This window comes from Pholis gunnellus, assembly GCF_910591455.1.
Source record: "Pholis gunnellus genome assembly, chromosome: 6".
NCBI lineage: Eukaryota > Metazoa > Chordata > Actinopteri > Perciformes > Pholidae > Pholis > Pholis gunnellus.
Genome location: NC_136532.1, coordinates 10,412,693 through 10,439,716, shown reverse-complemented (window position 1 = coordinate 10,439,716; position 27,024 = coordinate 10,412,693). Strand labels below are relative to the sequence as shown.

The window sequence follows — 27,024 nt, the reverse complement described above, 5'->3', positions numbered from 1 at the left end:
ATTAACCGTGTTTTAATGTGTTTCTGGCAGTGACATGGAAAGCGTATTATATGTGCTGGTGTTGAAACGCTGACCCGACACTCTTTTTTTTCTAATTAATGCTTATCTGTTGACTGTTTCCACTGCTTTTCTGTGTTAGATAAAACCTTGCACAGTTACCCATCTCCGCTCTATCTATGGCTCCACTTCCGTTCACGTCTTTTCAAATGTTCTCACACCATCATGTGGACTCTTGTCTCTTTTTCACTTTGTCTCTCTCACTTTGTCACTATAGCTGTCTCTCAAACCCCTGTCCGTCTTGACACAGTTCTGAGACAAAGCTTTGGATTGATGGTGACATGACAGTGGAGAGTGTACTGCATTGTCAAGCGGTGATGCCGCGCTGCCCTCGGCAGTCCTGGCAGTGTTGTCATGGATGACTGAACGCCCTGTTTTGACACTGGGTGCGACAGTGTCAAATAACAAAACTCTGTTCTGTTCTGTCAAGTTTTATGAGTCGTTGGACCTTTTTAAGGAGGCCGTTGAGGAGCACAAAAAAAAACGTAGAAATTGTAAATGTGTGCTCACAAGCCTGTAAGCCGGTTTCTGCATATATCATTATAATAAAGCAAACATTTTAGATACGTATTTATCAAATAATTTAACACCTACAAATAGTCCTACTGCTGGCAAGAATTGAGAGATCATTTTATACACTTAACTACTTGAGCAATTGGGACGTTAAATTCCTCATTTGTGACCAAGACTGAAAAAGTTTAATAAGCCAGGGCTTTGAATAATTGCTACCAATTAATTGCTTTTCCACTTACATCACTGTTTAGTTAAGTAGTCTTCAGTGAGTTACTAAAGGAGGTCATTGTCGGAGCAATTCATATTTTCATAAATGTGACTGTGTTGATAACAGAACATTATCACATGGTGACCGTGTGGAGCAGAGAATATGTTTGTAATGATATGTGGTCATAAAATATTTTACTGCCATAACGCAGTTCTCCATTTAACACTATGTAAAATGTGTTTGGTGGTGTGAAATCAAAATATGACTACATTTTTGCAGAGCTGTATTAACCACGATACTGCTTACCAACTAGAATTGTATTGAATCATCGGCTTATCACACGCTGCCAAGAAGCTCTTGGCGCTATTGATGCTTTGCTGATTTCAAAAGTGTAATTCTTTCAAAGGTAGACGGCTTTCGTCTTACTTAAGTGTGACCTTGCAGAGGCCGGTGTACAGCACTTAGAGGTAAGATGCTCATTTAGCTCTTTCGGGAGCCATAAAGAGAGAATATGCTGCTCGTTATGGCATCTGCATTCTTTTTTGTCTGTCGAAACTGTAAAATCAATGCTGCAATTTGATGCTCAGCAATGCAAACTTGTATCAAAGATATTGACCAATGCATGTTAATAATTCTGCTGAAAAAGTTTTTTTTTTGAATGGCTGAAAACATTCCGGTTCATAGTGTACTGTAAAAAAATCACTATCATCAACTCAATCACCAAAAAGAACAACTCTGCAGAAAGGTCATTGTCGTGATAAAAGGCCAACATTAACTGTCAAACGCGTTTAACGCCCATTCCTCACCCCAAACTCTGTACCTTAACCACACAAAGGACACTGAATATATGAAGTGGACATAGATGGATCTCCCAATCTGAATGTAATTGAAATAGGCTGTGTTCTACATGTACATTTAGCCGTTTGTTCACCATGATCATACTTCACTCTACATCCTTCAACAAAATGCAACACTGACAAACAGGGAGGTCTCCCATGGTTCAGCTGACCCGGCTAATAAAGCAAAGCTGATTTTGTTATTGGGCGGTTTTAATAACACTGGAGAGCTGGAGAGTCAATTAAAAAGGATTAGCATGCCCCCAATCAGCTCAGAGCCTCTTCATGCTTTAATAATTATGGAGTGTCATCAGCACTCCTACACTGTACAGTGAATCATCTTTGACATGCGCGCACACACATGCACACACCGACACCGACACACACACACACACACACGCACACACACACATTCATACATCCCTTTATTCTGGAGGATGAATAGTTGAGGCATCATTATTAGTCGGTTTGTTTTCATTCAGACCCTATTAAACTGTTGTGATTTTATCATGAACCCTGAATTTAATATCTGACACACTGGTGGGTGAGGTTGAAGATGACACAGGTTCTAATTTGTATCTCCTGAATCCGACATCGGACATGTATTCTTTAGTTATACAATACACAACTATTGGCAAGGCTAAGCCTGAACTTGATGGAAAGAGGGACACAGTACTTCATTGATGATATGTAAAAAGACACTTGGGGACCTTGTTGTCCTATTGAGAGAGAAATGAAAAAGGGAACTGAAGTAGAAATGATCCTGATCAAAACACTCCATGTTTGAAACCCATAACATCCTCCTCTGATTGAATTAATTTAAAGCCTTTAGACACACTTTTCCAATTCCAAAATCTGAATTATTGTTGTTCTGTAATTAATGTACAAACAAAGTAAATGACTGTATGGACAATCTTTGAATGATGCAAACTTAAGTCAGGGACCTTTACAACAGGGACCCCAATGGAAATAAGTCATGTGACTTTCCCGTGTTATCCTTGATGTTCTTTTAATTGTGCATGTACATTGGTGTTGCAACCGTGTGTCATTTTAAAATGAATTGTCAAATAAACCAAACACAAAATAGGTATATGGTGCAACTTGCCAGGAAAGCCTTCATTTCAAGATGAGTCAAGACATTACAAGTGTTTTTAGGTCATAATGTTGAAACACTTAAATGGTCTTCAGCAGTTCGTGTCCTGTGGTTTATTTAGCATACTCTCCCATTGCTCACATTTCATCCCCACTGTTACTTTCTTCCTCATTTCTCTCTCCTCATCTCTCTCACTTTCATCTTTCCATCCCTCCTCCTTCTCCTTCTTCTGTTGTCGCCATTAGTGATGTTAAAGTACTTAGTGAACTAGAAGGTTCAGCAGGAAATCTGAAATACATCACTCTCAAGAGAAATGAAGAAAGCAACGGAGACACTGATTCAGAGGGCTTCAACACGTTTACCGCATTGACCCGTAACCATTCACGGGGCTGCTCTATGATTTAACAAGCTGTCAATCATTTCAACACTGGCTCACAGCAACCAGGAAAGTCATTTAGGCAACACACTGTTTTCTAAGTCTTAAGGAAGCTCCAAAGTATCTCCCAACGGAGGCTTGCTGTGTCTGCTTAAGTTTAGGCATTCAGGCATTCAAGTGGTTATTAATGTTAGTTGTAGTAGGGGTGGAACTATACTTTTCTGCATTCAAATAATTGATGGCAATACGAATTGGAATCCGTGAATCTGCTAAGAAATATTCATTATGCTTAAATTACGTTTGACAGTTTTGTGCAAAGATATTTGCCATCAACATATTTGAAACAGCTCTCATGAAATCTGTATGCTGCTAAATATCGCAACATCAAATATTGCCTTGTGACATTCAGGGCTTGCACATTAGTCAAGAACGCAAAGTACAGCAGGCTATATTCTAACAGAGGAGAAAACAGGTTTAATCTTTTAATTTCCTAACTTTCAGTTCTCCTATCACAATTAGAAAGTATTTCCCTTTTGAACTTTTCCCTGGTGATGTTTGAGGTGTTGATTCTGATTCGAGCTGTTACTAGGTCAGCATCTGTTTGGGGAAACGTTTCCCCGACGTGTCTGAGCTGTTGAGTGGATTTGGATGTTTTTCGTCTTGCCTCTTCCTCTAATGATTGGAGCCCAGGGTCTCATTTCAACTTTCCATCCCTTAACTCTCACTCACCCCAAACTGTCATCTCTGTTGTTGTTGTTTTTTTTTTCCTCCCCTCAGCTAGCACTGCTTCCATCACAGTCCTCGTGCATTGTCTAATTGATTTTCTATTTACTCCGTTTATTTGTTCATTTAGTTTCTGTTCATTCCAATTATCTGTCGTGCTTTTTTCTTGATATGAGTTCTTGGTTCTTGGTAAGCAATTCTAGGAAAGACATTATTTTAATATTTAATTTCGCAAATAAATAAATCATTGTCTGATGCCTTCTTCTTGTCTTTAAGTGTCATGGATAGACCAGGGCAGCCTTAAATTACTGATTAAAATATATAATTACAAGTAGAATAAGCTTGAACACATATTTTACTTGAGCAATGTCATAAGCAGTCTATGAAATTGAGAAAATTCCGATGTTTGTCTCAGTGGAAACGGCTTTGCTCCCAGACTCACCTGCTTCCCTTCTTGTGGTTGTCCCTACGCCCTCCTGCTTTTCCAACTGTAGTAAGTGAAATATTGAAAAACTCTTTTTAGAATAAGTGCAATACTTTCAGCTCATCTTTAAACCATCCTTCCTGGCTAGCCTTGTTCCCCTTACATAACCACATTTTTAATGGTTAGTGTTCACTCAACTTTTCCATAACGTAAGTGATAATCAATTTTTATTCCCTGGAAATAAATGTATTGCTAAGTAACTGTAGTTAAAGAGTTGCTCTCTGCCTGAATTTTATTTTATTGAATTGTCTGTCAGAAAATAGTTGGACGTATTGGGGCTTCACTGACGTAGTTGCATTGCCAAGCCTCAAACTTTGCTCTCCGTCACTTGAACGGCCTCTTTCATGCTTTTCCAGCTTCCATGTCACTGCCCTTCTTCACTGCCTTCTACACTTTCTGCACATCTCCTTTTCCCATTTACTCACCAACCACCTGCGCCATGTCTCAAAAGTGCAGCCCATCTATCAATCCTCCAAAGTGGTAGTCCATCTCTGTACTGCCCGCATCTTTGATGCTTGAGAGATGGCTTGTGAACGCTGGCAGTAGCTGGACTTCTTGATGGATTTTATTTTACACACTGACACACAAAACACTGACACACCCCATGTTTTGACAAAATGTTCGGAGGTAAAATATTACCCTGGCAAACTTCCTCCTGTCTTTTGCTAATTGTCTCTTTCCTTTCCTACCTCCTCTCCCCCGCATTCCTCACATGACTTTTACTTTCCTTCTCATGTTTTCCCAAGTGTTGGGCCTAAAATATTTCCCCATGTATATCCTCCCCATCGCTCCATTCCTTTTGATCCATTCAGCACCTCTGTCCAGTTCTGCTCCCCCTCCCACCATCTTTCTTTCCCTAATTGTGACATAGTATGGAAATTCCAAATCGCTCTGCCTCTTCCTCATACTCCCTCACCTCCTCATTACCTTTTCATTTGTCCTTTTTATTCCACTGCACTCTCTCTTTTCCCCCCACGGGCTCCCTCTCTCGCTTCCTCTTCCTATTTGTTGATATTGTCGGGATAGTTTTAATGGATCACCCACAGATATCTGCTCCTAGCCTGCACTCCCTGTTTCCATCCTCCTCCACCATAATCACTGCCTCCCTAACTCTCTATCTTTCTCTCGCTCCTTCACCGTTGTCGTTGAAATACCTCTTCTCTATCCTACCCTCTCTTGAGATTTTTCCCCATCCATCTTTCGCTCGCCCTTTCTCTCTGCACTCTTGAATGTTGACACGAGAGGGTGAGTCTAATAGATCACTGTGAAGCATCTGCACCTGTGTTAAATCTCAGAGGTAACACTCTGTGTGTGTGTGTGTGTGTGTGTGTGTGCGTGTGTGCGCGTGCGTGTGTGTGTCCGTCCATGCATGTGTGCACCCTAGAGAAGCTAGTGCAAGCTTTCTGTTCAGCACATCTGTGACCTCCTTTAGTGCTGAGCAACTTCCTTGTTTTACCTCTCCTGTCCTTTCCTTTCCTTTCCTCTCCTCTCCTTCATTTCACCTGCTTCTATTTGTTCTCCAATTTCTTCGTTCACCCTCTCCTTTATATCATTTATAAACTTACATTGTACAAAGGGAACCATTAACTTTGTGGCTTTATTCAGGCTCTCAGGACATACTGTAGATACACATTTTTTGTAGGTATTTTGTGGGCTGAATCTTGCAAAACAAATACTTAAAAGCACAAGTCACGGCTGAGTAAAATAATACTTGCGTATCATACGTGTGTGCCATGCATCATTCAGTTAAAGTGTACCAAGGTGCAGTGAAGTAGTAGGTTATTAATAGACCTCTGTAGGCCCGTCCCAGTCCAACTTGGTGTCCGACTGTGTCCCAGTTCTGTCTGTGTGGGACACTCTGAAGAGCGCCCTGCTCTTCCTCACACTCTGCTGCACGTTGGGGATTCTTTCTATTATATACACACTTCATCCTCGATGCCCAACTACATTTTAATTCCTAGTGGTATACGAGTCTTCTAAGAACATACGTTAAGTCCTCGTTCCTCTTATGAACAGGACCTCTGAGAATTCTCAGAGTTTTAATAGATTATATAGGGTAGTATATATATTCCCCTCTCTTTTAAATTGTGCAGTACATGAGCATGCAATGGAAAGGACTATTTTTACTTTAAAACATATATCTGGCATATCAACATACATTTTTACAAAAACAATAGAACACACATGCAATAAAAACTCTGAAAAAGCTGAAATAGACCATTTTTAGATGTCTTTTAGAACATCAGTGTAGGATGATTGTCGACCGTGACCCAGTTATGTCCATGTGGTTAATTAGGTCTTTATGTCACTCGCCTGGATCTAGTTAATTAAGCTGTCAGAGCCTGTGCAATCTCATGTTGGCATGCCCACATAAAGGCACAGACACACTGACATACACACACACATGCACGCCCGACCCACTTCCATCCTGTATATACGCGTGCACATCTACGGTGACCTTACGTTAACCTGCACAATCTGCCCGGTCTGCCCAGTCCTGGCGCGTATTGCATTGTTGTGGGGTTGGTGGCTTTAGTAGTTCCCCACAGTAACAGTGGGCAGCAGGATGGTCCTAATCACCTCCCAAGTGTAGTAAGGATGCAGACAGAAACACCAGGACATATGGCCAATTAAGACAGGGATGTGAAATGGTACAGCTATTCTGCAGTTGAATGAACATCCCACTCAACATAATCAATGTGATTGATTGGCAAGGTTACTGTTCCTGACTACTGCATGGACATCGACACTGTTCTTACATATAGCATTGAAATTAATCATTTTTGTAATAATTTTCTGTCTCTTCCGTCTGTCTCGACTGTTTATTCTATTTTCTTTTGTCCATCGGTATCTTTGATTCATATTTTCCTGTTGTTTGTCCGTATTATCTGCCTATGTCTGACTGCCCGTCTCTCAGAAGGCCTATGCTAGCATTGTTTGCTATATATAGCAATATACTCCTAAACCCGGCTTTTAAGCAAGTCACAGTTCTTTGATGGCAACCCGAATGAAGACTATTTGTCCCCGCCTCTTCATGTTAGATGTTCCTATAGTTCTTCAACATCTAAGGTATACTTATCTAAGAGATTACGACCTTGGAAATACATGTGAAGTTGGGAAAATGCTGCATTTAGGTAATTTTGGAGCATGTAAAACAATACAGCATTGTACATATTCTGTGTATGCTAGCAACTGCAAGGGGCTAAACTTGTTTTGTTTGGTTCAAAGTAAGGGAAGACTAATAGGAAAGTGCAGATGAAGAGCATGTTACTGTAGTAGAGGTGGGAGTGAGGTGTAGCCCTTGACGTTAAGAGGACATTTAATCCAGAGGTTGTGTTGGCACCAAAATATAGCCATTTGTGTTTGTTAGAATGCTACAAATTGGCAGGTATAGAGATGCCAAGAGAAGAGTCACAGCAGTGTGAAGGAAGCAGAAGGAGACAGCCACTCACACAACACATATCTGCACTTGTTTTTCCAAATGAATGGTTGCTAGTTTTGCCCTTGCAAATTACAGTACTTCAGTGGTAATGTTACGAAGCATTCCTAATGTAACTGATTGTTTACTTCGTTCTGTATAATAGGCTATATTGTGAGCACAGATGTGCTAAAAGAATGGCTCTTCCACCGCATCAATCAACTAAGAACATCAAGTTGGTAATGCATTCTATTGTCTGAGTAGGCTCTATGTACGATAGCAGAGCTCCTATCACTGTGTGTACAAATAGAAATGTGTCTTTATTTAGCCGCCACGTTTTCCCATTGAGGAATCAGCAGTACAGCAGCGTTCAGTAGCTTCCACCATAATCCCTATGGTCTGCGTTTGTATTCACGGTGACCATCGTGAATGAGGTATAAAAGAAACACTTCCTGCTGCGTCATAGTTTAATTTGGTGCATTTATAGTCTGATTTCAGTTTAAGTGCTACATTTATTTGATGCTGAGAGAGGCAATTTAAGACCAATTGTTTTTGTTTTTTCAAACGATGATGGTTACTCTCCTGTAATTGTTTGAAACAACAAAGTCCTTTTGTTCATCTCATCACAATGAGTTAATTGTTTTGTCTAATATCAACACACACACACATACACACTCACACACACACAGTCTTCACCATAGTCATGTGCTCTGTTGGATTAAATTTCTATTAGCTTTCCTCGATTGAGTCTGTAGATTGTTGATTAGCCAGTAATGGCCTTTGTTACTGCACTAATGAATAGCTTGATTACTATTTTACTTAGCTACACATCAGGAGGCGGGTGATGTGTGTGTGTGTAGGTGTGTGTGTGTGAGACATTTTTGGGTATTATCCTCTGACGAACACACACAGACAGTTATAGCCAATTGTCTGGGTTTGTGTCAAGAAAGCTGATGGCAGCAGAAGAGAAAGATGGATGGTGTACTCTGCCAACACCCGTCTCTCTTCCTCCCTCTCTTCTCTCGCTCTCTTTCTGTCTGTGTCTATGCCTCTCAATATGTTCTCTCCCACCTGCTCTCTGTTTCTCCAGCCTGCTGCCACTCCACTATTGTCTTTTTCTTAATTCCTGCATCCTCCTCCACGTATTTGTCTTCCTCTGGCCCTCTCTCATCTGTGATCTCTGTCTTTTTTGTTTCTTGCATGGCTGATTTAATGTCCTCCTTTTCTCCATTGTTGTTTATCTCTGTCTGGGGTTATTTTCTGCTGACTGGACTCACCGGGCTCTTGAGAACTAGGTTGGCATATTGCATTGTGTGCGCGTGTGTATGTGCGTGTGTGGCTTTGCTAATATGTCTGTGTGAGCATACGTGCATGTGCGAGTGTTTGATAATGGAAACAAGCATGCCAATTACGGTGATGGCTCTCTAGATGCTGGTCAGAGCCAATAATAATGAGTGTGGCACATCTGGCAGTGTGCTTGTGTGTGTGTCTGAGTGTGTGTGCTGGTAGGGAGGGCATGGGGTGTGTAGGGTGTTATGATTGGCAGAAAAATTACGCTTCTCCGAAGTTACAAATAATCTATGCAAACGTACGCATAGTAGTAGTTCTCGCAGAGGCTGGCAGGCAACCTGACATGCACATCTTCCAAATGTCAACAATGCATCGCGCCAAGAAAGTCAATTGTTTTATTCGGCTCTGCTCGGGAGGCAGGTTTGAATTGGAAATGACAAAAAAAGTAAATATCTTAAAAAATTATTCATATAGGTATAAAATAAACAGTCATGCAAACTTCTCAGTGACTCCCATAAACGTTAGCCTAATAGGCAGAACATCAAATATACTGTATATTCAGCTTTAGTGTTGGACTTGGAGTGTGAGGTTAACATTGCTTTCTATGTGGTATATATCTTTAGAACATCCACTTATAGCAAATAAAGCATGAATTTTGTATTTGGTTCGACACTCAAAGAACTTGGTTAAGGTTTGGGAAAAATCCTTGTCAAATATTGAAAAGTCAAATATCACCAAAATCATTATCGTATAGTGCTTTTGTTGACTAAACCTGTCAAAGTCCTGCACTTTGTACATGCAGTACTAAAACACAACACTTCCTCCACATGAAAAAAAATGTTGCCTGTGGACATAATCCAGCAATTAATTATGTTTCCCTTAAAACATGCTTGGCAAAACAAATGATATCAAGGTGTTTCTCTGAGACAGGGTAGACATTAAATTAACGAGTAAAAAGCTTTACGCGTATAACTCAGATGCAATTTGTTTATTTTTGTTTCATGAATCAGCGTTTAGGCACATCCTCAGGATGATTCAGACAAAGATGTGCCAAATGAATGCACAAAACTAAAACCCGATTGGATTGGAGTTTTTTCCCCAAAGCTTGCTTGAGTGGGTGCTGGTTGTGGAGGCTGGAATTATTAAAACATGGACGGACACACAAAGCAAACTCAGTCCACGCCCACACATAGGTAGAGTAATCACTTCGGTAGCTCTTTAACCCACTCATCTGTGGTCTTAAAGGGATGCAGATCATTTAGCTAATCAAGGGGATGATCATATTAACACTTCAGTGATTCACAGGCACATACACGCACACATACACGCACACACACACACATACACATGCACACACACATGCAGTACAGCTTGATTTCCCTGTCTTTGATTGCAGAATCAGATTTTATTGTAACTGGTCTATATTGTGTTTCGTCATACCCTTATTGTGTATCTGTGTATTTGCGCCTGCTGCTACTTTGAAAAATTAATGTTGCGATTCAGTGGAAGATTTTATCCATATGCTGTATCTCTGGACTGTTATCAACTCCCATATGAGGCTCTTTGTAGTGGCTCTACAAAGCATGTCATATTCTAGCGTTTGTCATAGATATTCTTTGCTTTGTTATCTCACTTCTTGCTCTGTGGTCTGCCATTTGTTTTGCTTTTGCAAGATTTAGACTGTGTTTCTCCCTCTGACACACTGTGACTGTGATGTCCCTGCTCTCGGTAGCAGATATACGGCAAAGCTTTGCGTTTCAAAACATTTTGTGCTGCTCTCAAGTGCAACAAAATGGAGTATACATCTTTATATCTTGGCCTGCTTTTATCTTGCACAGCATGCGACCAAGCCTTTGTTTCAGTGCCAAAGAAAGATGCATATGTCAGTAGATTGTGCAATATATTCTGCTGCCTTAAAATTGCACAGCAAAATATCTGACATTTGTCCTTAAGTTGCGAGTAAGACAACTTACGGAAGTATTTACATATTATAATGTATCACTCCTCCCTACAAATATATTGCAATATCCAAACACCACAAGCACATACATTATTAAGAACTGAGGAAAGACAAAGCTGCTTTTATCTAGTATTCAGGGGCACAAGGTTTGAAATATACCTGTAGGCAAATTAATGTCTCAGTCTCTGGGTCAAGCACAAAGAAAACATGAACAAAGTGGGTGTGTACTTGATCAGACAAAGCCTTTTTCCCTTTGAAAAGAAAGCCATTTGATATCTTTGTCTAAAAAATAAATAATAAGGGATGGACTCTTCCTGAACCTTTTTTAAAGCCATGTTGCAGTTGAAACAGAGGACAAGAGTATTGCTTCTGTTTGTGCACGTGTCAGTGTGTCAAAGGTGTTGTGTGTGTATATGCGTGATCACAGGCATGTATAATGCCATTATTTCATATCTACAGCATGGCAATAAACAACATGTTTATGGTGTGTGTGTGTGAGAGAGAGAGAGAGAGTTTGTTTCTAGCGAGACAGCCAGGTGAGGGCAAGAGTTAAAATAACAAATACACATTCCCCCTGGGGTTGGTTTGATCCAATCAGCCACCTTCTGCCATTCACACACACAAACCCTGACACCAGCTGTGGGTAATGATGCGGTGGCAGTAGCAGTATAGCCACCACATGTGGTCTCTTTGTCTGAGCCAGCGGAGGACACATCAGTCCAACACGATCAACCTTCAGGCATCATCAAAGGCCGCAGCTATTTTCAGTTCATCGTCACACGAGACCGTACAACTAATATTACTGGAAGCTGCCAGTAAAGGCCTGTATTAGTTTTAGTCTGTTTCGCTGGGAAATGATCTGATCATGCACCTCGGAGCTGGAGCTCACCACACAGGCTAGAATGATTCATTACAGATTACATAAATACATAAGCCCTACCATGTCAGTCACGTTTGATCAAATGCTGCTAGTTGTATGTGGTCATATTTCATTTGGAGGACTTTTAATTTATGATTTGGATTATGTAACAATCAATTATGTAATTGTGTAATGATGTCATTAGACAAAAGGACTGTTGGTTTGATTACAGTGGCAAGTAACACATATTTGCTTTTAATTTGTGGTTGTTTTCAACACAGGAACACACACACACACACACACAACTATATTGCGCTTGTTTTATCATTGCAGTAGAATTAGCCAGAGTAAGCATTTTGTAGATTAGAAGGTCCCCCAGGTTAATTAATTGGAAATTAACTTGGTGGCCAGGTTGTGTTCATTGCTTTTGTTGACTGACAGTAGTTTATTAACAGTGTTTGGAGAATGAAGGGACTAAGAAGCAAATGTAATGGTTGAATACATAAAGGTCATAGTTTTAACATGAAGTAAGTCCAGAAGAGATTAGAATAGAGATTGTGATAAGACAGTTGTAGCGGTTTAAATAGTAAATTCTGAGTAGTATTATGAGTAAAGAGGTTAGAGATTTAACCTCTTAGTTAGTTACTTTGTACAATGAACAAGACACTTGAGGTTAAGTGTGCTTGCTCTGTCATGGTAGAACGTATTGAATCACAGCCACAGTCTTGTCTATTTTTAAATTGATATCTTTAGCAGCACAACGTGCCAGCACATCAATTTTCCAGGAAATCCATGGGCATGAGTTCCCTGTGTGTTACAGAATTGGCCAGTACAGTCCTCAAATGAACCCAACAGAGAACTTTAGCACATGTGAGATGTGAGAAAAGTTGTGGCTATTCCCAAGTGGAACTGAAGCTTATAAAAATGAGACAAAGTATATAATATAATCCATTTACAATAACTGACTTAACCAGCTTGCATTAGAATAGTTGAATATAGTCAGGATATACATGTATATTGCAGTCCCTGTGCGCCCATAAGGTAGCTTGAACTGAGATTTCACTTTAGATCATTTTCATTTTTTTGTTAACTGATTTCATCTTTCACCCTCCAATATTCACCGCAGACACTTTATACCGGGGCTTTGATCATCGAGCGGCAAATTCATGTCAGGGGTGAGAGACTTCCTGATGACTGTACGCTTTGGAAATTTAAGTCAAAAGGAAAACTTCTCCTGCCAGTCATAGTTGTTTCTATTTCAATGAAACAATCTCAAACCTAATGAAGGAAGTCATGTTTTTATAAGTGAGGTTGTTAAGATAACGTATCTATTGACATGTGTGAAATATTATAAACCAGTAAAAGTCCAACCAGCTGCTGACACAAGCCTACAGGTTCAGGTCTACAAATGAATTCACTGATATGTTACCCGTTGTTTTGAAGGCTTGAGTTTGTGACTTTAAATTAACATTGTTTTGCTCACGATACATTATGCTTGAGTATCATGGTGCTAAGCTCCATCCATCTTCACTTTTTCTGTCTATCAGGTTCATATTGTTATGTAGTCCAACCAGTGACCTTAGATCTCTGAGACAAAGTGCAACAAATATACTGTATTCCAGTGCAGTTAGTTTTCTCCGTGAGCACAGCACAGCTTATATAACTACCCTGAGCATGAATAAATAAAAATCCTTATTACTCACATGTATTTGCTTTGGTTTGCCAGAGAGCAGAGAGACTTTTTTTGCACTTGTAAAGTACGAGGATGAACTCCGCGGCTGACCATTCCTGCTGTGTATATGTATGTTTTTGTTTGTTTGTCTTTGCTTTTTTTCTCCAGTGTAACCTTTACTTTGTAATGGAAACTGAAAGGTCACACAGCATTTCACTTAAGATTGAGAATTCAAGGCTACAGTGAGCCCCCTGGCCAAAGAGCACAGCTGAATCTCTAAAGATCAGCGAGAGAAGCAGGTAGAATAACTGAAAGAGAAGAATGACAGCCGAGCCAGGGCAGGCAGTAAGCCGAAGAATAACACTGGATTTCCTCTTTTCTGCATCTGAGATTTCCATTTCCTAATGCGAAGGGTGGAGGAAATTAAACAACGTGAATTAAACAACGTGACTCGGACATTTATGTGCTTGCCATAAAGCGTGGACAGGCTAAATTGATGAGGGTTTGGACCAATAAATACAGCACTCAGGAAATGTGATTAGGCTCGTAAATAGGATAGTTTCCCGCTGTCCTACATTTCACCCAAAGTACCTTGCGAAAGCATATGTGCGGGACATTTTCCTCTTTTTCTACACTGCCACCCATGTTGTGAAGGGCCCCGTGTCTTTGCTTTTAAAACGTCTGATTTCTGTAACTTGATGCATAAACAACCTCCTGTAAGCAATCATTTCATTATTTCTATTATTTGTACGTCCTACCGTCACAAAGGGATTTTATTTGCTTGGGAATTTTAAATGTGATTTCTAATACATAAGAATATTTTTTACAACATGAACCATGACAGGTAACAAGATCGGAGCCTCCTCGCCTACACGTATTTATTTATTTGGATTTTCAATGGTGACATCTCCTCAAAGCTTTTCTATGTGGAACAATTGCAAAACAAGATTACATCATCACCTTATAAGTCCTTCCATACCATCTTTATTTGGCATCTTGACAGATCGAAAACAACTTTTTTTCTTTTTTTGCTCTTAGAGATGGACTATTTTAGACAAACATCACTTTCAATACTTTATTTATTTTTTTCTTGGGGTGTATCAGTTATGAAAACAAGATTATTTCATTATTTTATAATTGACCTCAGCTGGCAAGATCTAATGATAAGTTGCACAAAACCGAATGAATAATTGTTTATTTGATTTCATTTGTTGTTTGACTGAATGCAGGCACCTCTACAATTAGATAAAGACCATAGTGTCATTACACAATAACACAATTCACTAATCTCTTGTCAGCTAAATGCTTCTGATTTTTTCGAAACCTTTATTCTGATCTCATTTTCTCCTCTCTCTGTCTCTCCCAGGTGGAGTGGTTGAAGAACGAAGAAATAATTGACCCAGCAGAGGACAGAAACTTCTACATCACCATCGACCACAACCTGATCATCAAACAGGCGCGTCTGTCTGACACAGCCAACTACACGTGTGTGGCCAAGAACATAGTCGCCAAAAGACGAAGCACTACAGCCACTGTCATTGTTTACGGTACGTTTGCCTGCTCCTGTCCGCGTGGGTCTTTGTGTGTGAGAGCAAGTTTTAAGCTTGCTGAAAAATATTGTCACTAAAAGCTGTAATTTTTCTCTTTTCCTGAACAATTTTTTGTGTCTGATGTTGAGTGTTTTACTCATATGACACCGTTTGAAATGCTATCTGCAGCTACCCAACAATGCTTCTGATCAGCCAAGCCAGCCCCCATCTGCCACATGAAATTAGCTCTTTGTGATTGGCCCGAAATTCCAACATCACCCTTGACCTCACCCAATTAAAATCGACCAATCACGCCTTCGGTTTTAAATTAGAACACTCAGGCTTTCCAAATGTCTGCACTTTCAGCCAAGAGTGCCACCATCAAATGAATTGTGCAGCATATGGCATGATAACAGCTGTGAAAAACAATAACACAAACTTTGAATGAGCTCGCTTCTTTTGTTTTCAGGCGATGCTCTTCTCTTGCTATTTTTTACGAAAAACTGAGAAGAGAAAGCTTGTTGAGAGGAAGAAAACGCCACACGTGCCGTTTCCGTCAGCTCTTCTTTTTTTTCCCAAATGTCAGCCTGACATGAGAGAATAGGAAACACTTTCAGGATCAACAATGTATAGCAGAACACTCACACATACCACACATGCACAGTGTTTCTCTAAAACATAACACTGTGTCTACTAGGAGGAGTGTTTCAATCAAAAATAACTGTGCATGTGTACGTGTTCAATACAGACAGCGAGAGATGGAGTGGTTTGACACTGATGTATCCTTACAGAAATAGATTGTTCAATCTGTGGTTCAATCTTCTCGGCTCCACAAGGGCCCCGACTGACACTGTTGACAAGGTGAAATAGTAGCGAGCAAAAAAACAAAAACATGAGGGGGAAAAACGGAGTGGCTATATAGATGGATGGGAGACAGGTGAGGACAAAGGAGAGGCAGAGGAGAAGAGAGTGGGAGAAGGCAGGTGAGTGAGGAAGAACAAATTGTAGACAAACCTAAGAAAGCAGATGACAAAAGTGATTGTACCTGATTTTACAGGTCTCTCTCTCTCTCTCTCTCTCTCTCTCTCTCTCTCTCTCTCTCTCTCTCTGATGATTCATTTCTAATTGGGCATTGGGAAAGGAGTGGGCACCATCCACCTGGCTGAGACAGAGCTGTCGAGATGCAGCAGAGGAATTTCAACCCACCTCTCTGGATGTCAACTCTCTCTGGGTGTCCTTGTGACTCATTCTGACTCGACCTGATTTCTCTCTGTCTGCTCGCCCTTATTCTTGTCTGCACTGTGCTGCCACATTTCTTCTCATGAAAAACAACAGTAATGCAAAATAATGAAGCGACGATTGAGCCTAAATGTGACAGGATGCAGGGTTGTTGAGGTACAAAGACAACAAGAGGGAGGAAGTGGATAAAGATGCACAGAGAGACAAAGAAAGAGAAGAGATGCAGGATTCAGAAAACTCATCTTCAAAGAACCATGATTCCTTATAATAGTTATTTTACCCTCTCCCTGCTCTCTCGAACAAGGGTCTAGGGTTAAACCATCTGCAAGCAGCATGACAGTTTATGTGTCTTTTACCATCTGTAGGTTCTACAACTGTGTGGGTAGGCATATGTGTGTCAGTGTGCCCTTCTCTGTGTGTATTAGTGAGTATGAACAGCGGAAAAATATTGTGCAGCAAAAGGTTGCTCAAGAGTTTGTGTGTGTGTGTGTGTGTGTGTGTGTGTGTGTGTGTGTGTGTATGTATGTGTAGGAAAATCCAGCTGTTCTCTCTGGACTTCAACAACCCAGCCTCCTGGCATGTGTAAAACACACACTGAGCCCATGGAAACAAATAGTTCAATTAAAATGAACAACGCATTACAATCACAGATTTATCCATTGAGGATGACGCCTCTTTGATTCAATAGGATTTTAATGCTCTCTGTGCCCATTTGATTGTTCCATCACAGACCTAATTTGTACAAATATCACATACGTTGAGGCTTTTCTGTTGGTATGTCTGCTACAATTACATCAAGCCTACTTTATTCATTCCTCAAGGGGCAATTTGAGGCAGGCTTTGCAAACACAAATACACATACTTAATGACAGTGGTCAAGCCACAGCTGGCCAACAATATCCCAACACCACAGAGGCACATTATTTATGTCAAAAAGTGTCAAAGGGTTAATTGCATTCATCAATCCACACACATGTCTTGTACTGCGTCTGTAAGATTAATGGCCTCTGGAGTAAAACCAAACGTACTATTTGTTTGACATACAGACAATCTAAAACACATTACTGATGGTATTAGCTTAAAGTTGTCCAAGAGGACACGTGTGGGCTCATTGATGATTGTGTTGTGCGCGGGATCTTTGTGGTTTGCCAATACTTTTTGAGCTGAAAGTAACAACTCCTTTATTGGCCAGCGTAATAGATTGCTGTTTTGTTGGAATGGCTGATTAATGCATGTGTGGATTACTGTATTGATTAAGTTACTGATCTCGGTGTCCACAGTGAACGGTGGTTGGTCAACATGGACGGAGTGGTCGGTGTGTAACAGTCGCTGTGGACGGGGCTTCCAGAAACGAACCCGCAGCTGCACTAACCCCGCCCCTCTCAACGGGGGACTGCCGTGTGATGGACAGGCCATTCAGAAACTGCCCTGTACCACACTGTGCACTGGTGAGTGAATTCTAGTCTGATTTGATCCATATTTATGCAGATTGGGCCAATGGATTGTATTGTACTGTATTGTATCCTTTTCTTCTTTGTGCTATTTTAATCTGTGGCCTCAAGTTTCTACGTGTTCTGTCCTGAACTCAGCTTCTGCTGCATTCCACCTCTTTTCTTTTTTTGTACTTTTTTCCGCCCAATATTTATCTTTATAAATGCCCATTTTCTCCCTTGTCTTTTTGTTTTGTTTCTCATTCCTTTTGCTTCTTCCCCCATCCTTTTCCTCCAGTGGACGGCGTGTGGACAGAGTGGAGTAAGTGGTCGGCCTGTGGGACAGAGTGTACCCAGTGGAGGAGGAGGGATTGCAACAACCCAGCACCTAAAAACGGAGGAAAGGACTGCGATGGGCTGGTGCTCCAGTCTCAGAACTGTACCAACGGGCTCTGCATGCAAAGTAAGTTGACTACAATGAATCTTCCAGAGGACAAGCATCGATGTATCTCTTCTAAATGTATTGAAGTTGTGTCATATATAGTACCTAACCATGAAAGATGAGTACGCCAATTCGAACAAATGTCTTGCAGTGACTGCTTCAGATGGGAATTGACTTGAAAGTGAATTGACCCCGGATTAAGCAGGCCAATGGAGTGGAAATGCATGGTCAGATATTTAGCTGAAGAACAGGAGCGGGTGAAATGTAACTTGACAAATTATGGGTTCGTTTACAGCACTGATCCATAACGAGAAATCCATCACTAAATATAGTATAAATGAAATTAACCCCTGAAAAGGGATGTTGTAATATAAGCAATGTACTTAGCTAAGCTGATATCTAAAGTATTCGTACTCTTCTTACAGATATTGTTCCTGAATATGTTAGAAAAATCAGTATTGATTTTAAAATCCTGTGTCTTGGAGCGCCTTGCGCATGTCATATAACCACAACGTCCGGGGTTTTATTCCCCGTCAAATGAACACAATTTGTTTTTATATAAACTGTCTCTTTCACTAAATATAAATCCGTCTATTGAAAACCCTTTTAGACGAAGCAAGTGTCATTAGTGTCCAGCTAAACCAATTAAGACTGTAGGCTTTGGCAGACTTGACAAAATGGTCAATGGTGCTGAGATACTTTGGAGACATGTCGGTCACACTCTTAGACACATGTCAAATCTTTGCAAATGTCATAGCTATGGCTTTTTTTTTATATGTCATCTAGCTTGTGAGTGTATTTACTAGCGTTGCTGTAAAGTTTGGCAGTTTTCGTTTTCTTGTTTGAATTTCTTACCCCTTTCTTTCCACCGCTCGTCTTCTTCACCCGTCTTCTCATCTCACTCTCTAGTCCTCCAGCAACCGCTGCTATTCTTTCCATTAAATCTCTTATCCTCATTGCCATCTTTCTTGCCTCATCCACTCTGACCCTCTGGTTTTATGCCTTTCTCCAGGAGCCTACCTGCTCTCCTTTTTTATAGTGATTTGTTCTTGCTCTGCTTTACACATGTACTTTATTCTTCTGTGCACTATAGATGATGTATAGGTTTGGTCTTTGATGGTCGTCATGATTAACCTTAGTTTTACCGCTTTCTTGTACATTACTCAAGGTAAAAACACCTGTTTTATAAGGAAAGTAATGGTAGATATTTAGCCCACTACATCTTTTTTTTACTCATAGCCTTTCTGCTCTTTCTTGGTATAAAGTTACTGCATCTCACGACAGAACACCATAGTTAAAGTTTTGCCTGCATTTAAGATTTTTCAGACTAACTTTATTGACACAGACCAGTGAGGGCAAAAAGATAGAAGACTGCCGATCGTTTGAATGTCATCTTGCTGCGCAATGTTCGAACTCAGTGAAACATAGAAGAGGAAAGGAGAGAAACTAATGTGACATTAAAGACTCCTCAAAATGAGCTGAAATATAACGCAGAAACAATGACGTTTGAACTGTACAATACAATTCATTTTTATAAAAAAGTACAATTATAATAATAAAAAACAATATATATATATATATATAGTTGGCAAATATATTGTAGTGGAATTGGAATATCGGCATCGGCCCCAAAAATCCCATATTGGTTGCGCTGTAATAGATATTTGTGTGGAACGATCATCCAAAATCCCCCACATTTAGTGATTTCTGACACCAGAAAAAAAAGAAAAGTGTGGTCAATTTCAAAACCACATGGAAAATGTGGGCTGAGTCATAATGGCACAAACATAGCAGCAGCAGTTTTTCCAGGGTGGAGGCAATTTTATTTGTTGACTTTTAGGAATAGTGCTTGTTACTCCCTGAGTAATTGGCAGACGAGCATCTGAAGTGGAGAAAGGGGGGGAGAGAGAGAGAGAGAGAGAGAGAGAGAGAGAGAGGCATGTCAGGGTGAAGAGAAGAAAGAAAAGGTAAAAACAGAAACAAGTTTGAAGCAAGTGCACATACACACTTGTGCTTGTAATTATGTCACCAACTCTTATTGGTCTTTCCTTTCACACAACATGGCAGCCATATACTGTAGAGACTCGGATCATGTCAGCATTCGTCTTAAGAAGTTTCATAAAAAGTGAATAATTTAAGGACCTGCCAGAAAAAAAATGAATCTTTCTGCTGCCTAAAAAATATTAATAGAAGTATAGCTGTCTTCAATGTAAATTGGCTGAGGCACTCCCATGGTCCTATTGATAGACATTCTTGGGTTGCCATCACTCTGCGCAGAATATATCTGCTGGCGCGAGCAAAATTGCTCCGAGGAGAAAACCGTGCTTTGAGCGCAAATTCTTAGCAGTGCTCTCCTGCTCGCAAAACCTTCACCTGCTTGTTCGCTGAGTGGGCTTTCTTTTTGACAGTAAGTGGGCGGACCCAGTCACCATTGTATCACTACATTTAATTGGTTACAGTCCTCGTCTTTGGACAGACCGGATATTACTCCACTCTCGGAGATAATTATTGTACTTTTTACTCAACTACATTTCTCTGACTCATTTTCTTCAGATGAGGGTTATACGATATACATACGATGATCTTAGATGGTATGCAGTCCGTAGCGTGGAATTTAAAGCTGTCAATGAGCTGTCATCAGGCTGTCATCTGTCTCTGCTCTCTCGGCAGCTCAGTGGATGTGACGTATCTTCCGCTGTACAGAGGATTGTGGGTCAGAATAACCAGAAAAGATGGCTGGTTTGCATGGTCCAAAATGCAACTATGCAGTAGGACCGTCCTGGTATTTTTCCTGGGTCCACACCTTTTAAATCTGCCTACTCCTGCGAGTTGACTGATTGGTGTGGCATCACGACAATAAGATGCTGTTTCTCGGATGAAAAAGCAATTGATCCAAGGAGCGCCACAGGGGAGGGGGGGACTAACGCCGTTGTCAAGCTGTAGCCAAGTGTTGTCAAGTGTTGTTAAGCTGTGCTCCGCAATTAAGGAGGAGTAATAACAACATGGGCATCATAGACACGACGGAGGCTGCTATTTAGGTTGTTCTAAATTGTTTTACTTTGCTAATCTCCGCTCTTAAAACCTCGGCAACACAAGTGTGTTGGCATGGCTAGGCATCAGTGTCAGATGAAGGCAGATGAGTTGGTCTCTTGTGATTTGATAAGGAAAAGTACAAACCTTCCCCCACGAAAAATTCGGTTATAATGGAGACAATGTCAGACTGATTGGAATCAAATTATGTAATCCGTCGAACAGCTTTGCCCGTAATCGCATCATTGACAGAGGTTACTGTATATGCGGGGCCCTGCCCACAACTTGCGCAGTATATTATACGCTGTCTCTGCTCCATCAGAAGGATTCCCTGAGGCCTGTGAGGAATGGCCACAGAATCTGGGATAAAACCTAGAGAGGTATAGATTTAGGCTCATTTCCCCTGATTGATTTTCTGTCTTTAAAATGACTCCACAGACGTGGTTTTATGTCAGCACTAATGTTTCAGCTGTTTCCTGTAGCATTTACGGAAATCCATGAAGTGTGTGTGTGTGTGGGTGTAGGTGAGTGAGTGTGTGTGTGTGTGTGTGTGTGTGTGTGTGTGTGTGTGTTAGTGGGGGGTTTCTGCATGCACAGCATTCTATTGGTAGAGTATATTTGAAAGGCCTGAAGTGATTCTTGTATGATTCTTCCATTTGGTTTATGAGTGATGGGTCTTTTGAAATGCTATCTTTACAGACAGAACATGGTTCATTGCTGGTATCCAATTGAGCAGTTACGTTTGCATTGTTTCGCATCAGTAAACAAAGCACAAAACAGATTTCCTCATTAAATGTAGAGAACATTAGAAATGAAAGTGCTGTTGGAACAAATCCAGATGTAAACTACGATTTGTGTTTGTTCAAGGTAGATATGTTTCTCACATTTTAAAATACAGATCTACACGCTCAATTTACAGTTGTTCGGTGCTGGTTTTAAAAGTTGTAACTTTCAGGGTTTCAGGTTTGTGAATGAACTGATAATGTCAATGTAGATGGGGGAGTTAGTGTTTTAGATAGTACTCTGTAATTGACTTTGTGCTCAAAAAGCACTTCACTCTACTCTCACTCTATTTTTCTCTTTCTCGCTCTCTCTCCACCAACACCTCCCGCCTCTCTATTAATCTCCTCCACCGTCTCTCGCTGCCCTTTTTCTAAAGTTGTCCTGTTAAATCCTGAGAGGTAGAAATCCATTTGACCTCACTTCTGCCCCGCATGGAGTGCCTCCTCTCTTTTTGTGTTTATGTGTTTATCAGTGTGAGTCTGTGTATATATATATATATATATATATATATATATATATATATATGTGTGTGTGTGTGTGTGTGTGTGTGAAGTTGTAGGTCTTTCACATGTTTTTTTTAAAGTTTATTTTGTATCTTTTGGCCTGTTGACATTTTTCTGACACATTGATCAGGATTCCTGGAACAGATTCAGTCAGAGCTCCACTGTGTCATCCTTGAGAGCATGACATTTCACTACCTACTGTGTGTGTGTGTGTGTGTGTGTGTGTGTGCATGTGTGTCTACATAGCTCCAGAGCAAAGAAAATATGCTGCGTGTTCTTTAAAACCACAAGTAATCACCAGAGACACTAGCTGTTATGTAACTTTAGTGTTGGGAGAGAACAGTGGATCGTGTTTGTTGCATTATACAAATAGCGATCATCAGTGTCAGCAGATACTGCAGAGCATCGTCTCATCTCTTCTCATTGAGGATTCCAATCGCTTCACTTTGTGGTGTTTCCTGAGCTACTTGCTAGTCGTTTTCTGCTTTTTCTCCTTTTCTTAAATGTGTTGTCCTCATCTCGTCGATCTTATCGCATTCGTAATGCTTCCGTTGGCTCTTACTAAATCATGTACGCTTCATTTTCCTGCCATCATGTTTTCGGATTTGTTTAAACAATTGTGTTATAATTGGAACAAGAAAAGTTTCTGTCATGGCATGTTGCTCCTACTGTCATCACTTATTCAGACATTAATCAGCATGACGTTTGTTAGATACAGTTGCATAAATTCTGTCATTTGCTAAGTCATTTAAGACAATAATAAGAAATCTGTTCAAACAGTGCTGAAATATGCAACTTCAGGCCCAGGGCAACGTAGCCGAGCCCACCTACATAGCAAAAAAGAAACGCCTCATCATGCCTGTGAGCTGTGTACATGTGCTACTGTATGTTGATATAGCTCACCCCGCTTAACCGCGTCAGTTTTTCTTGCCCTTTGTTGATGATCAGTGTGTCTTCCAGCTGGTCTGCCAAGAAGCTTTTAAGCGCACCATGTTGCTGTGTTTGCCTTTATCAATTATACACCAGCACTTCAATTATACATCCGTACTTCAGCAGTTCATCTGTGTTATAGACCTTCTGTCTGACTTGGTGGACCACTCAGCATGACACAGCAGTAACCGTCAATTTATCCTTTTGCTTCATTTTCCTGTAAGGCAAGGCAAGTTTATTTGTGTAGCACATTTCAGCAGCAAGGCAATTCAAAGTGCTTCACATGAAACTATTAAAAGCATCAAAACATAAAGCAAAAAGAAAAGGAGATTTCAAAACAATTAAGAACATTTATTGAAACATTAAAAACACTAAAAAGCAGTGTAAGAAATAAAATACAGTAGTAAAATACAGAAATGCGGGAAATGAATCAGGTTCAATTAAAGGCAGCAAACAGAAAAGTCTTCAATCTTGATTTAAAGGAGCTGAGGGTCTCAGCAGACCCTCAGAGGTAAGGGGCATTAATCTGCTTTTTGTTGTTGTTTTTTTTACATTAATTTGTGAACTAAGGCACCTAAACTTAATGTAGGAGAGCAGATAAGTAAGAAAGACACAAAGGAAGAAACACACTTTGCATGTTGAGGAGTTTTTGTGTCCATGTCCTGCCATGTTTGTCCCATTTTATTTGACTTATTTGTTTGATTTTGATTGTTGTGTTCCTCTCCCTTCCTCCATCCATTCCATCCCCTTTTTTCTCGTCCCAAGGTTCATTGTTTCAGATGTCAACTGAGACCAAAGAAAAGAGTGATTTGGGAATCCCATGTAAGTTGATGTTTTATGTTTTATCATCATCCATTTTCTTTTTGTCTTTCTAATTTTAGTGTTTCCTTCTTAGATTGAGCATTGGCCTTTGGTTCATACATTTAGTTTGTTGGTTTCATGTCATTTTGAGTTACTTGATGAGAGTTTTTCTCTCGTCTTATGATCTGTTTCCTTTATGCCATCTTTTTGCTGTGCCGATCAAACAAAAGTCGTCAGACAGCAGCCTCTCTAGTTCTAAAACATCGCTCTGCTCTCAGACAGAGGCAGTCGTGGTGGAATACGCTTATATAATGGCAATAAGAGCCTTATGCCTAAATACTCTTACTACATTCTTATAAAGAGATATATCATGATCATTAGTAGGTTCATACGTGTGTTATGGGTTTCTATTAGAACATGTACATAATATATACACGCTACATCTTCCTTTACCATTCTCTGTGTATTAAACAAAAACAGCACAAACCACAAATTTGGGTTTTCCACCTTCAAAATACAACATCAAACTCCAATAATTGTATGTATAGTTGACTTTCAATGCCATTTTACTACATTTTCCCATTAACTTAATTAAACTGCAGAAAACGGAATGCCAGCTGCAATTCGTAAGACATGACAACATGCAAATGTCATGAGCTTAGATTTACAGGGTATGCCATGAAGAATTATTAACGTGCTGATGTACATTAAGTCCCATGTCTTGGTTAGGAGGTCTACGAAAACATCATTTAAAATCTAGCGCAGGATCCCAGAGTTGTGTCTGGAAAGTGAATGCACCAAAGTGGTGACAGATTCCTTAATTAACTTGATTATTTCTTTCTTCCTGTCTGATAGCAGAGAATCGATTCAGCAGCAGTTCACTTGATTCACAATTTGTGAGTTTGTTGCAGCTATGGTCATTCTGGACAGTAGCCAGCCAGCTTTGGATCATTGCCAAAGTAGGCAATTTGCCTTAATTCTGAACACTTGCTTTGTGTTTACAAGCGTACGGGCTCACAGAGCACTCTGTGGAGCGCAGTCCCACTACGGACGCTGAACTGAGCGAAATCTGGATTTGGTTTTACTGATTTGACCCATTCTCTTTGAAATATCACCAGAATGAACGAATGCATCATTCGTAGAAGAGAAACATTAATAACAGGAAGGCACAAGATCACCTGACAAGGCGAATACTATATTAATTCTTTGGGAGGTATGCAAGCTCTTTCCATCACTCTCTATTGCGAGTTTTCTACACAAGAATCGAGAGATGGAAGAGAGATAGGATCCCTGCCATTGATTTAAACCGTGCTTTTTACTTCTCTCATTGCAGGCGCTCTCTTCAAAGCAATCTGTGAGTGTCTGTGATCTGTTCTAATGACTCTCGTTTAGCGTCTCCTGAAGCAGTTTCATCATCCCGGTGTGTTTTGTGAGATGACTAGTCCCGGACAGATACAGACACGGAGAGAAGTAGAGATGAGATATAGATGTAGTTATTGCTCATTTAACAGATTGTCACTCTGGTTTTAGTATTAAAAATGACAGTCATTAACAAGAGCATTGGGAGGTTGCATGAAACGCACTCATCAACAATCTGGAGTATTCAAAGGATAATGTATTGTCATTATGCGACACAGGATTGCGCAACAAAATGCAGTTGTAGTCCATTCGCAAACATGAAAAAGCTGAACAAAAACATCAGTGCATTCCTGTAGTGCATTTTCTAAGTTGTGTACATGTCCATGTGGGACTGTCGGCATGCTTTCAAAACATGTGTGAACCCGTCCACCTATGCATGTTCATGCCCTGTCCATATCAGGGCCTTTAGTCGGATTACAAATGCATTATTGACCACCTCCATATCTGGTTCGCCATCCAATAGCTGTGTTAAGCGAAATCAGATTCTGGAGCCTCAGCTGTCAGTTAAAGGGGCAATATGGAAGATTTCTAATGCTCCAATGCAGGACCCATGACCGTACTCTATCTATTTTGGTGTGACCTGATTGTTGTCTCCTCACCAGTCTTAGACTCACCATGACCACAACAAGGTCTATGGCTGACATTGCAGTTGTGTGTTGACTGCTTCATAAGTGAGAACAGGACCAACTGTTGTCACAGGATATCTCATGTCTGAAGGCTAAAAGTCTTTACCCTCAAGCCAAGAAAAGCATACCACAAAACTGCATTATAATTATAAGTATCCTTTTATTTTGCATTTACGCCCTAATTTGTTGTCTTTCGTGTCTTTTTTTTTAAAAAAAAGGCTGTTTGTGTCAGTCACAGACCAGCTTAGCTTGAGGCAAAGAGAAGGTTAGGAGGTGGCTGAGCTGTAGATTTGTGATTCACGTGTGTGGCCAGCAGACATTGAAAGTTATTTTCAGCTGGCTAAAACAAGTTGCACTGAAAGGCTTGTATCCAGACCATTCACTAAATAGCTGCAATTGCTCTGTATTACAGGGTTGTTTCACGGTGACGGTAATTACTTTATATACCTGAACAGAGTTGTTTGTTGTCATGGAAATACACCCTCTGGCTTTAGTGACTCTAAAGTGACTCCATATTTTATTTCTTGGCACCAAGTTTTTTTCCATCCCCACTACAGAAGATAAGGATGGACACATTTACAAATGACTGCTCGCGTTCTCTCTCTCTGACCGTTCATCCCTGCCAGTTACTTAGAGCGGATGTGTGTGTGCGACTGCCAGGAGTGCAGTACGGGTGGTGTTTGTGCCAAGCAAGATCAAAAAGCCATTTGAATGAGTTTCAAGTAGTGATTGTCCACAGCTCTGCTTTGGATGCAGATCACAGAGAAGATAGAGGCAAGCTAAGCTGAGTTATCCTTGTTTCC

The 27,024-nt window shown here is 40.4% G+C and overlaps 1 protein-coding gene across 1 annotated transcript in view; it reads left to right on the top strand.

Moving 5' to 3' along the window:
- The window catches only part of LOC306697591 (netrin receptor UNC5C-like), a 167,796-nt gene that overhangs the window by 116,768 nt on the left and 24,004 nt on the right, over nt 1-27,024 (top strand). Inside the window, exons 5-7 of the mRNA XM_079161593.1 lie at nt 14,856-15,036; nt 17,538-17,705; nt 17,986-18,150. Of these exons, the coding sequence (XP_079017719.1) occupies nt 14,856-15,036; nt 17,538-17,705; nt 17,986-18,150 (514 nt within the window). The remainder of the gene's footprint in view (nt 1-14,855; nt 15,037-17,537; nt 17,706-17,985; nt 18,151-27,024) is intronic.